General features: G+C 38.3%; 2 protein-coding genes across 2 annotated transcripts in view; both read left to right on the top strand.

Annotated features, from left to right (window-relative positions):
- The window catches only part of rhpn2 (rhophilin, Rho GTPase binding protein 2), a 37393-nt gene extending 33696 nt beyond the window's left edge, over positions 1-3697 (top strand). Inside the window, exons 14-15 of the mRNA XM_059354538.1 lie at positions 584-739; positions 1100-3697. Coding sequence (XP_059210521.1) covers positions 584-739; positions 1100-1366 — 423 coding nt within the window. The 3' untranslated portion in view covers positions 1367-3697. The remainder of the gene's footprint in view (positions 1-583; positions 740-1099) is intronic.
- A 1049-nt stretch (positions 3698-4746) lies between these two features.
- Positions 4747-12632, top strand: part of cep89 (centrosomal protein 89) — a 61054-nt gene continuing 53168 nt past the window's right edge. Inside the window, exons 1-7 of the mRNA XM_059354605.1 lie at positions 4747-5106; positions 6253-6359; positions 7071-7217; positions 7936-8119; positions 10479-10530; positions 11498-11602; positions 12081-12320. Coding sequence (XP_059210588.1) covers positions 5065-5106; positions 6253-6359; positions 7071-7217; positions 7936-8119; positions 10479-10530; positions 11498-11602; positions 12081-12320 — 877 coding nt within the window. The 5' untranslated portion in view covers positions 4747-5064. The remainder of the gene's footprint in view (positions 5107-6252; positions 6360-7070; positions 7218-7935; positions 8120-10478; positions 10531-11497; positions 11603-12080; positions 12321-12632) is intronic.

Here is a 12632-nt window from a genome sequence, read left to right as displayed (position 1 = left end):
CTACACAGCCACTCTGGCTACTAATTTAATTAGGAATCACAGAGTATTTACTCTCTGCAATCCTTTTCAGTCTGACAGCTCATTAAGAGGTGCTGACAAAGAGCAGACTCCTATTAGGCCCTGCAGGCTATGCAGAGCAACAGATTAGTAGTATTACATAAGTCTAACTAGGTCAACTCCTTTATAACTTTTAATACTGTATTCGACAGAATTTATTTTGGAACTGACTGGTTCTTATTGACCCGGCTCTACTGAACAAGGATCAAGTTATCAGACCGAAATAACTGAGCTCATGAAGATAAGACCGATTTCCCACAGCTATGAAATAATGTGTGCTGGTACACACACACACTTTAGCAAATGCTTGAGCTGCTGTAAAAAGGCTTTGTCAGGGACTAACTGTCAGTGTTTTCTGTATTGATCCCGGCTCCCACCAGGTTTTTTCAAGGAACATAGGTTAACCCGACTTGGTTGCAATTCAAACAAACCTTCACCTGTAAATATTGACTCTGTCTGCTGCAGCATTAGGACATTTTCAGCTGCCCTCCTCTCTGACTCCTGTTGTCCCTCATGTCTTTTGCAGGCTGACGGTCTGAAAGAAGGAGACTACATTGTTGTTGTGGGCGACACAGATTGTAAATGGATGGGCGTGAGCGATGTGATGCGGTTGCTGAAGGATGTGAATGAGGAGGGGATTGAAATCCAAGTTGTCAGCATTATGGACAGCAACCCTCCAATGGTATGCCATGCCCTGATTCCTTCGTTTTGGCTGAGAAAAATAGTAATCTATCTGGTTTTGCTGATTGACAGTTAAATTGGTCTTTGTATCAGATAATTAAACAGCACAGTTAGAAGTTTATATTCCTTCTTTGAGGTAGAGTTTCCTTCCAAGGTAAATTGTTTATAGTTTCCCATGAGAATACTTCATAAATGACCTACATGTAGTGTTTAAAACAGATGTGTGTGGTTTAAAATAATGTGACCAGAGAATTAACTGGCAAAAAATGCTTATTTAACTTAATTTATTGACCTTGCATATTGATTTACACTGCATAGCAACTCTTGATTAAACAAACCAACCTTCATTCTCTCTATCCAGCCTACCAAGAGTGCCACTTTCTGCGGAAACCTGCCTAAGACCTACTCCATGATTTGTCTGGCCTATGATGATGACGACAAGAACCCCAAGTCCCGCAAGGTAACCAAGAAGTCATCCTTCCTCAACTGGGGTCTGAAGAACCGTCTGAAGAGCGCCAGCACCCTCAGCCTTCCCACGGCCGACCACTCCGGTGCCCTTCCCTGGAACAAGCCCTGTCCCACATTCCCCAGCTCCAGCTCCTACAACAATGACAGTGCCCTCTACTGAGCTAGCTGCAGGCTTATTATTGTCTGCACGCATCGTGCGGTATGCATATCAGGCCAAATATGGCTGCATACAGTACTGTGCTGTACCCATACTGGACCTGCTATGGTACGGTACCAGTGCCCTTTGGTGTTTCCACTGGAATAATGAGCTGTATTGCATGTAGCTTGTGTGTCACCACTGCAATGATGACATGTCTGCCAGCTACCTTGCAAAGTGGTTGTGCCAAATACTGTATATAGGTGCCTTTGTTGGTACACGGGCGCCTTCCGAGCACAATTCAGTACCTGAAGTAAACTGGGCTGCACACCAAACATTATGGGAATTCATTCTGTACCAGTATGCATACAGCACAGTACAACTGCACTGTGGGAAAACATACCAGTTATCATTCCACTCTTTATACACTTATATACACAGCACTGAGACAGGCCTCTTAGTTAAACTGTCATCTCAGCTCCAGATGAATTGAAAGACGAAAACAAAGTCGTGCAAACACACCCATCCGTTTCTGCTTGACTGCAAAGGGGTAATTTTATTGTGGCTTAAGCAATCCCTTGTTGGTTCCATTGTGTAGTGATGTAGCTGTGCATTGTGCACTTATGTGTATTGTGCATGTGAAGGATTAGGTCATTGCCACAATATTTATTGCAGTCAGTGGAAACTGTTCAGTTTTGGGATTTAAATATGTACGTTTTCTAAATTGATATGTAGATGTTATGAAACTTGCTGCAGTACGTTAAACAGTGATTGAGGGAAAAACAAATTGTACTGCACTGCAGTTGTTTTTGGTCTGGGGAGAGTTGATGAATGCAATGTTGTATAAGCTGCTAAAAAAATCAAATATATACCTTGGTTATGTATTATTGTCACTTTTGTATTTGTGAGACCGCCTTTGAGGATTATTGTTTCTGCTGAGTGTCATGCTTGGGACACAGTATAAAAGGAAATATTGGTATTTTGCTTAATGTACCAGTTATGCCACAGACCAAAATGCCTCCATGTCCTTCAGATGCCAGGATGTACCCTTTACCACCCTGACTCATCTTACCCATTCTGGCCCTCTTTTATCATTGCTGCTGCTGTACGGCAGTTTGCCCATTCGTGAGAAGAGCATGAGCTGAGTGTCTCTCTGTTAATGTGAATCATGATGTAGTTAAAGGTTATTCTGTCTCCAGAAGGGAAGAACGTGGGCAGACCTATGACATTCCTGCATCGTACCTGGACAGCAGGTGACCCAGCAGTGACGCTGATCAAAGCCCACAGTCAGGTTTCTACGATTTGTGTTAATCCTAGTCACAACCCACATCTTACTGACACTTTGCAGTGTTGGACTATCTCTTTATCTACAAAGTAGATTCTTATACACATTTGATAATCAAATTATTTATATAATAAAAAAAAATACACACACACAAAAAAAAAAAATATATATATATATATAACTGTACTTTGTAGGTTTCAAAACTAGTGTGTGAATGGTCATGTTGTGAATTTTTGCACGTTGGATTTCTTGGTTGGTTTCTTGGAGGAATGTATTTTACGAGCCTTGCTTAATCCTTTGGTGAATTTATATACTGGTACGTTTTGTCTTTGTAAAGATATTTTTTAAATGTAAATGTTTTTAAACAGTAACACTGAGAAGATGTAACACTCTTTACTGTCTCTGTTTACCTAATATGGTGTCTTAAAGTGCCATTTATGCTTAATCATGAAGGAAAATGTCACAATCTTAAATGCCTTGGTCTATATGCAGAGGGTTATGGTACCTGTTTCAGATTGCCTTTGCTTCAGTCTCTGTATGTTGTACTGCATAGAAACTGCGGTTTGAATGCTTTGTAAGTCTTGTGTCATATGTATAAACTCAAATCTCAATAAAAGAGGGGACAAAACAAATTTCCTGGATTCTTTTTAACAGATATTTGTGGTTCTTGGTATCTCCGTGATTGAAAATACCAAGCAGGTTGGGAATGACTGGAATGAAGTTTGAGCACAGCCCTCAGTGAGCCCACGCACACTAAGTCAACACTCACGAGTTTGTAACGTTAAGAGTCTGGCCTGGGATCACATGGCGTCCTAATCTGCCATCATGCAAACAGAGAGAGAAACACCATGTGATTAAGATTTACCCATCATTCCTTTATTATATCATTCATGCTTTTTGTCTAATATCTAGGCACTTGTCTCTTTGTCGGGCCTTTTTCCAAAATGAAAGTGCATTTTATTCCCATAGATTTGACCTTTTGAAAATGATTTCCCCTAAGGGTAAATTCTTTTCAGGTTTTAGATTTATTTTAACAGGAAGAGTTAATATTGCAGTTACCAAATATGTTGACTTTTGGTTATAGGATTCATACTTCCACCATTCCAATGTGCAGAGGGCAGGACTTATAAAAACTATTTTTTAGCATATTTATAGCCATTAGAGGACTGAAAACACGTGCTTTTGTAAAGTATATTATGACCATCACCCTGCACAGCGCAGGTGGGTATGTAAAGTAAATGGATGGATGGATAATATGACAAAATGTGTTTTCCCTATCTGATTACTCTATGAATACCTCAACTCTTACAACCAAATGTGAGAAATATGTGATATTTGCAGTGGTGGAAAAAGTATTTAGTAAAAGTACTAAATACACTGTAAAATTACTCCACTACAAGTAAACGTCCTGCATTCAAACTCATTATGCAGAAGAACCTGTTAGCAGTGTTTTATATTTGTAAAGGTAAGGCTAATTTTAACTACTTAAAATAGGCCTACTGTTTTGAATTCACTTCAAATGAATCATGTTTTTTATGTTAAATCTTGTTTGTGTTTTATTGCTTAGGCTACATAGACCTACAATATGATAAAGAGTTTAATATAATTAGAAAGAAAGAAAAGAAAGAAAGAAAGAAAGAAAGAAAGAAAGAAAGAAAGAAAGAAAGAAAATAAGTAAGTAAGTAAGTAAGTAAGTAAGTAAGTAAGTAAGTAAGTAAGTAAGTAAGTAAGTAAGTAAGTAAGTAAGTAAGAAAGAAAGAAAGAAAGAAAGAAAGAAAGAAAGAAAGAAAGAAAGAAAGAAAGAAAGAAAGAAAGAAAGAAAGAAAGAAAGAAAGAAAGAAAGAAAGAAAGTAAGTAAGTAAGTAAGTAAGTAAGTAAGTAAGTAAGTAAGTAAGTAAGTAAGTAAGTAAGTAAGTAAGTAAGTAAGTAAGTAAGTAAGTAAGTAAGTAAGTAAGTAAGTAAGTAAGTAAGTAAGTAAGAAAGAAAGAAAGAAAGAAAGAAAGAAAGAAAGAAAGAAAGTTGTGCTGGTTGACAGACAGGATGGAGTGACAATTGATCATTAAATGTAACGACATCGCCCCCTGTTGGCATATCCACTGGTCGGTAAGGACGTCGTTGCTAGGTAAATTCATAGCAGTCACTGATTGGCTGCCCTCCTCACTTTTAACCAATCAGCAGTACTTTTACAGCAAGGTGCCTTCTAGTGTTGAAGCGTCTAGATACGAGAAATCTGCAACAGCAGGCTTGTTGAATATAGTTAGCGGGCTCATTTTTCTTTATCGTTCCGGGGTAAAACAGGACAGATTATTTGGCAATAATAACTAAACCTTTTTCAATGCTATTTGGCTGAAAGAATGGTCGGTTAACGACTCGAGCTGTTCGCATTAACTTAAACTTCAACGAGTGAAACGAGGCTCGAAAAAACCTATTTTCCACAATGTTGAAATTCAGCTTCAGGAGGGAAAAAGACAAGGAGTTTGTGAGTTTCTCTTCTTTCATAACATAAATTAATATTGTCTTATTTCGAGCTAGCTAAACGTTTGTCGTTTTAGTTAGCTAACTATAGTTAACACTAGCTAGATAACTTCGGTTATTTAACGTTAGCAACACTTACAGACATGCTTCGGCTAAGGTGTGCTAACACCAGTATTGTGATAATGTTAATGCATGTATATGATAGCGTATTGATTTAGTTAAATGACCAAAATTAAAACATCAAGTAGCTAAATTAGACAGGCAGTTACATAACTGACTGCTAACTACTTGACACAGTGTGGTTAATAACTTCTACAGCACCCCCAATCCCCCACACCTTCAAAAAAACAAAATGCAATAAGATTTTTTTATAGCCATATTAAAGGAGGCATGTTTAATCATGCTCAAATGTCTAGAACACACATATAATACAATAATCACCACTTTTCAGAGGAAATGGAAGAAGATAACTTCTTCTACGCTTCATTATAAGATGAAGTGCATTTTGAAATTGACCAAAAATACATGTAAAAATGACAGAAAAAGACACAAAACAACCAAAAATAGATGCAAAAATGACCAAAGATGACACAAAATGATCAAAATAGACACAAATTGACCAAACAACCAAAAAATAGATGCAAAAATGAACAAAATAGATGCAAAAATGAACAAAAAAATGACACAAAATTGAATAGCCTGTATTTATTAATTAATTAATAACACGTCTTTATTGTGTGGGGGGAAAAAATGTAATTGTGTAATTATCAGACCGCCATTACATTTTTCATCTCGTGCACCCCCTAGCAGCAGCTCACGCACCCCCAGGGGTGCACGCACCACACTTTGGGAATCCCTGTTCTACAGTAACAGCAGTCTTTCCAGTAGAAGTCCACTGCTGCAACAGGCTGTTTGAATACTTCAATGTTTGGTATCAAAAGTCATGTTTTGATTTTGTATTCATTCTTTCAATCCTCCCCCTTCCACCTGTATAGACTTTTTGTTATGCTCAGTGTGGAGTAAGCAGTTATTTTAATGTACTAATTTAACCACTCCTCAACCATTGTCATAGCACCCACATTGTTTGTGTAAATGTCTGTCAATGTGATGCTAACCCTCTCCCTAACCTTCCTCTGTGTGTGTTGTGTAGAAGCATATAGCTCATGGTTTGATCCCTGCTGCCTCCATTGCTCCCAGGCCCGCTGTGCCTCGTACCCCACCCCCACGCAGCCCAAACCCCTCACCCGAGAGACCCAGGTACCTTACACTCTCCATCACCTCCATTCTCCAACATCCTTTCATTTTGCTGTGTTTTCTTTGAAAAGGTTTCCTTGTTAGACCACCGTTTTATAATATTTGGCCTGTAGCTATTTGTAAATTTCAAACTGAGCTTGATATCCAGTTTTGGTGAAATTCACATAATTTGCAGTAGTTCAGTTCTTGCAAGGTTTGTGCACAGTGCTGAATGAATTCAGAGAAAACAAAGCTTCTCCTTCCCCCTGTTCTCCCCCATAATGTAACAGAATGTTGACCCATTTGCTCAAGATAATGCCTCTACATTTCCTACATTTACATTTTGTACATTATTAAAATGTTCCCATGTGTATCACCAGCCCAAGTGTGACTTCTTGCTGCCCTCATACGTTTACTTATTAGTTTATTTAAATGCTAAAAATAAAAAATAAAAAGTTGAATTCTGGGCTCAACATGTAAGAGCTGTCACTGTTTGTTACGGCAATGCAGAAGAATGCTGTAATTATTGATTTATTCAGCACTAAGCTTCATCATACAACGTTTGCTTAACAGTCTGTATCTGGTCAACCACACTATTCTACAAACATTGTAGCAACATTAGAAATGATAAACTATGACCTGAAATTTCATGTGATAAGCAGCATGCATTTATTGTGCTTATATTACACAATATATCTATCTCTACTCATATGAATAATGTCTTTCCATCAACAGATCAGCATTAGCAGCAGCCATCTTGTCTTCTTCACTCACTGGACAGACATGGGCGCTTCCCCCTGCCCGGCCGAGGTCTTTCTCTGAGAGTGGCCAATCAGAATCCTTCATATCTGAACCTAACATCAGCACAGAACTTTTCAACAGGTAAACAAACTCTGGCAAATACACTAGTATTATCACAAGCTTTTTGACAAATGTTAAAACCTGACCTGGGGCTGTATTTATCAAGTATCTCACAGTAAAAAAGTAAAAAATTGAACTTAATAGTACATGATTGGTCCTCTTTAAGGATTTGTAGTAAAAGTGTTCTTTGAGCTCTCTCAAATAGGAAATTCCAGAATCTCCACCAGGATGTATAAGAGCAAAAGAGGCATTTTAAAATGTTAGATGTGGTTTTGAGAAAAAGTTTTTTTCTTTTGCAGCAGCAAACAGAAAGTTCAAACAGATAATATCTATCTCAAGGAGCCATCTTGAAAAAAAAAAAGCTTAGTCTCTATTAAGCTTTTCCTACCATTCATTCATTCATTCATTCATTCATTCATTCTTTCAATATCCTACCAATTATCCGTACTTGGGTCGTGGGGGGCTGGAGCCAATCCCAGCTGACATTGGGCGAGAGGCGGGTTACATCCTGGACAGGTTATCAGACTATCGCAGGGCTGACCCTCTTGCTGTGAGGCGAGAGTGCTCACCACTACACCACCATGTAGCCCTCGTTTCCTCCCATGACAAGTCAAAATATCTTCTGTCTATTGCTGATGTTAAGCATGTTCCATTACTCATTAAAGAAAAATCGATAAATAAGATACAGCTAACTATCCTCTACTGTTACTTAGAGATATTACTTTCTCACCTTCCTCAGAGACAGATGGTCAGAAGATTTGGGTAGCCGACCACGCCTGTCCTCCCCTGACCACTCAGAGGAGGAGCAGGAAGACAAGGAAGAGGAGGTGGAGAGTGAAGAGGACAGGGAGGATCATGTTTACCAAACTCTTGACAGACAGTCAATCATAGAACCTGTCTATTCCCTGCCACTTAAACCAAAGGTGAGATTCTACAGTAAGAGTTCATGTGTAAGCAAGTTTACAACTAGAGTGTTGCTACTTCTAATCCCTATATTATAGTATAAAACAATAATATTCATCCCACCATAAAGGGTTAATTTGGATATTTTGTAGTGGGTTTGTATGAGGTGTCTAGTGACGTTAAAGAGAGAGCATAGGTAATGGTTTCAGTTCCCTTTTGGAAATGGCCATCTGACGGCAAGGTAAAGTGATGAAAATGTTTTAAACATAGTATACAATTAACTGATATTGATATTTTTTAGGTTGGCCCTTTTTAGGTGGCTAAAAGCCTGTTCCAGGAGATGAGTTTTGCTCAACTGGAAGAGCCCCATATACTAAAGTCTGTGTCCCCGCAGTAGCTCAGGTCCATTTCCAATCTGTTTCCCTTTGCCCCCTTCTCTGTCCACCCTTTCCTGTCCAGCCACAGTTCCAGGACCCTCTGTGTACACTGGAATGGTCTTTGTTGATGTTATCAGTTACACATCTGTCAGAATATCTGCTTTTGAATGTTTTTTTGTTGAGGGAGATGAACTTTTCTTTGTCAAATTATTTTTTTACTTATTTGTGATGTCTCTGAAGGTAAGTCTTGGTGTTGTGATACTAATGTGATCCACTGGGAGGCACAGTTGTGTACAGAATAAAGATAATGTAATCTATTGAGTCTTTCACTGGAGAAAAGTGATTTGTATTTACCGTTTACTGTCAGAGATATTGCTTCTGGTCAGCAGTCATTTTAAGGACTTTGCTTCCTGTGTTGAGATATCCTTTCAGTGTTTCTGAATCACTACTTATGGCTATTGTTCCTCTATCAAAACTGTATTTCTACATTTGGCATGTAATTATTTTTTTTCCTGAGACTTTTCTTCTTGACACTTAACATATAATTATTTTCCTCTGATTGGCCAGCAAAGTAGATGGCAACAATTAGGTCTTATTCTAACCCTGTAAATTTGCCATTAAAAATCCACTTTGTAATTGTGATTATTGTCGGTCAGTGTTTACTGGATATCAGAAGTGGTTCCACTTTTTCGAACCACACCTGAGATGTCTCTCTCTGTGCCTGAAATGTCCTCCTTTACCTACTCATAGTAATTTCTGTCTGTGACATTTCTTCCCAAATGGTTGTATCCCAAGAGTCTGCTTTCACAACATATTGTTCTGTTCTTTTCTTGTTCCTGTCCTGTATACAGCTATGCCGGGTTGCTAACCTCTAATGGCCCCTGTGGGGTCTGTTTCCCCTTGTCAGTTGTCTTTCCAGGCTGCCCTCTGCTTTATTCACCATTTAAAATGAGCTGAAAACATATTAGTAACAGATAGAAAACTATGTTTCTATTACTTGTACCATAATCTAAGATGAGCACCATGTGTAGTGGCCTATATAGAGGATTTGTACCCCCATATAAAAGTGACCCATAAGAAACATTAGGCTATACCCTCATAAATCAACAGGACAGTAAAACAGACAGCCACATTTATCAGCTGCCTTCTTTATCCTTCAGGGTGAGGATGTGAGTTGGTGTTTACGAATAGCATGAGTTGTCAGTTTTTTAGGTACAACTCCCTAAAACTAACAGGTGTTTCTATTATTTTGTCCACCCTAGTTATATCAGTGATGGCAGGCTAAATAATCAATACACCCCTCTGTATAAACAGGGTTGTATAAAGTCTTAAAAAATAGTAAAATGCTTAATTGTAGCAAATATGTTTTGAAGGTTAGGGATATGCTTGAATTTGAACATACTTTCTTGAAAAATGCTTGATTTTCAAAATAACGTGGTGTTTTCATCTACACAATCACTCAACCATCCAATATGTATTAATATTTTAAATCAAACAATACTTTTGTCATATTAAACTGCATTAGGTGAAGCTAATTACCAACATAGTGCATATAAATATAGTTTATTCTCTAGCCATGCAATAGTTGTGCCTTCAGCCATAAGACTAATCTTTATGGTGTGAAATGAACAGGTTATAATTTCAGAGCAGTCATTCTTCAGTCATCTATATTCATATTTTTCATTCTTTCTTTGCTTCTTTCTTGCTCTTCTGTTGATTGCAACACTCCCCTATGCTAAACTCAACGCTTCACATTGCTTAAATGCCTCTCTGAAGATTCACAACAATCAATGCACTGGCAACATCTTATTGCAACCATTTGCATCAATACATGCACTGACAAGATCCTATTCCCACATTTTGACAATGGCCATAAACACAGTAGTCTCTAAAATAGCCCTGCACAAAAGGGATCCAGGCAGCCAGGCTCTGGAAATCTCTTTGAAAAGACTTGCTTATTATCTGTCTGATTGCCTGTCTGCTGGTTTTGCCTGTATTCCAGACTGATATCCCCCAACCCACTCAGATGTCTGGCAGAAGAGGGCCTTCTCCAGGTACAAGTGCAAAGTAACCCCACCTTTAAACAGGACTGCTGAATATAGTGTAATGTAGCAATCAATAGTATTTTACCTTAGATTGCTGTTTATTTAGGAGCAGCTTTTATGCATTTAACTTATCAGTTTTGTTGCATTTACTGGTGCAAGTTTTTTTAACAAAAATAAATCATAGTAGGATTGCATTGTAGGACTACATCCTCAACTCAACCAGTACAATGTAAACCCTTAAAAAAAAATCCATGTCACCCTTATGTATTAAGCTATTAATTTCATATATTTTATGTCACCAGTCACTAGTATACTGTGTTCAACAGAGTATGACTTCCTTAAGTCGTTAGGGTCCACTCAGTTTACATATGACATTTACATAAAGCATTCATGCTGATACTCTTGCTGGCTGTAACCACTGATGTGAAGAGAAAGTGGCAATAATATAGTAATAACTTCAAAGATTTTTATTTAAATAAATGTCTTTTAAATCACTATCTATTTTCATATATTGTTGATTTTAGAATTTTCTCCCATACAAAGAAAAACAATAGAGGGAGACTCGGCCTCACCACAAATGACTCCTCAGCCTTTAGTGAAGGATAAAGGTACAGCTGTTATTCAACCCAGCTGTAGTTTCACAACATACATAATGTAGCCTTACATCATTACAGCTAAATTGAAAGCCTCATTATAGTTGTTATTACCAGAGTTGGCCTCAGGCTTTTGACGGTTTATTAATTTATTATTAAATTAAAATGTTTTATGTGTCCCTAAAATGCTCCTACCTTAAACACTGAATTGGGAATGCTCCATAAAGGCTGGCTATGTTCTAGAGTAACACATTCAATCTTTGGTCAGTTTCAGAAAAATAAGCAGTTCATGATAACATTGGGTTATATAAAACACACAAGGGCCAGTACTACTTCTGCAGCTTTATTCATTTAATGATGACAAGATTTTTATTATCTCTCAGATTTCCCAGAGGAAACCAGTGTCCAGTGTTCTGGAGCCAGCAGTGATTTTTGCAAGCAAGACTCTGTCAGGAAGAGCCCTGGAAGTCGGAAAGAAGATGTGATGTGTTGGTGTAACTTCTAAAGTAGCCCGCTGTGTCTGCTTGTTGTTTCAACTCATATATATCTGTATATATCTCTGTATATATATATATTTATATGACCCTACTTCTCACTGTATTTCATCAGTAAACATTTTCCTAATGAGTTTATGGTCTCATACACTAGGATGCTGTGCTACGTTTAAAGCATCAAATGAGAAGGATTTCATTATATTATTATTTCTAGGTTGCTCTGTATGCCATTTGACATGAGTGTTTGTTTCTATGACTTCCAATGCTACAAGAATTCTCACCTAAAATGATACAGGCCTTAATAGCCATTAAAAACAACTGCAACATGCTACCTGCAACACATAGGCTTAGTACATTTAAACTTAAAAAAGTACAAGAAATGTTCTGCTTTACACATCAATTTCTTTGTTTTATTCTACCTAGAATATGTTTGTGTACTGTCATTTAAAGTATTTAAACCTTCCTTTTACAGCCGCGCTACCCATCCTAGCCATTGACCACCCCAGCCAAGCCAAAAACCAGAAACAACCCACCCAGCGGTCTCCAGAGCCCAGCCAGGCATTCTGTGAGGTGCAGAGGGAGGTAGCGCGAGCCCTGCCAGAGAAGAACACAAGGAGGGTAGAAGAGCAAAAGCTACTGGAGGAAAGGCTCCAACGGCTGGAACAGGAGATCAGTCTCAGCCAAGCCTCCTCAAACCAGAGATCATCTGCAGGTAGAGTGGAGGAGCCACTGGGGATGTAGAGAAGGAGGAAAAGGAGAAGGAGAATCAATAGAGTGAGTGAACGGAGGAAAGGATGAAGGAAGAAGGGATGAAGCAGTGAGTCACAACAGATGAGTGTACAGGGGTGAAAGAGGGAGCTGGAGATAGTGCTGTGAGCAGATATGCTTCTGATCCTTGAGCTTCACAGCATGATAAGAAGAAGGAGGCGAGGAATGAGGGTCATGAGATGAAAAGGAAAAAAATCCAAAAGGAATTTAAAGATGTATGGAAAATTGGCAGATTAAATGGGTTACAGGTTGTCTT

Source organism: Centropristis striata, chromosome 2 (genome assembly GCF_030273125.1).
Source record: "Centropristis striata isolate RG_2023a ecotype Rhode Island chromosome 2, C.striata_1.0, whole genome shotgun sequence".
Classification (NCBI taxonomy): domain Eukaryota; kingdom Metazoa; phylum Chordata; class Actinopteri; order Perciformes; family Serranidae; genus Centropristis; species Centropristis striata.
Note: the sequence above shows the minus strand (reverse complement) of the source record. Positions and strands in the feature narration are given on the sequence as shown.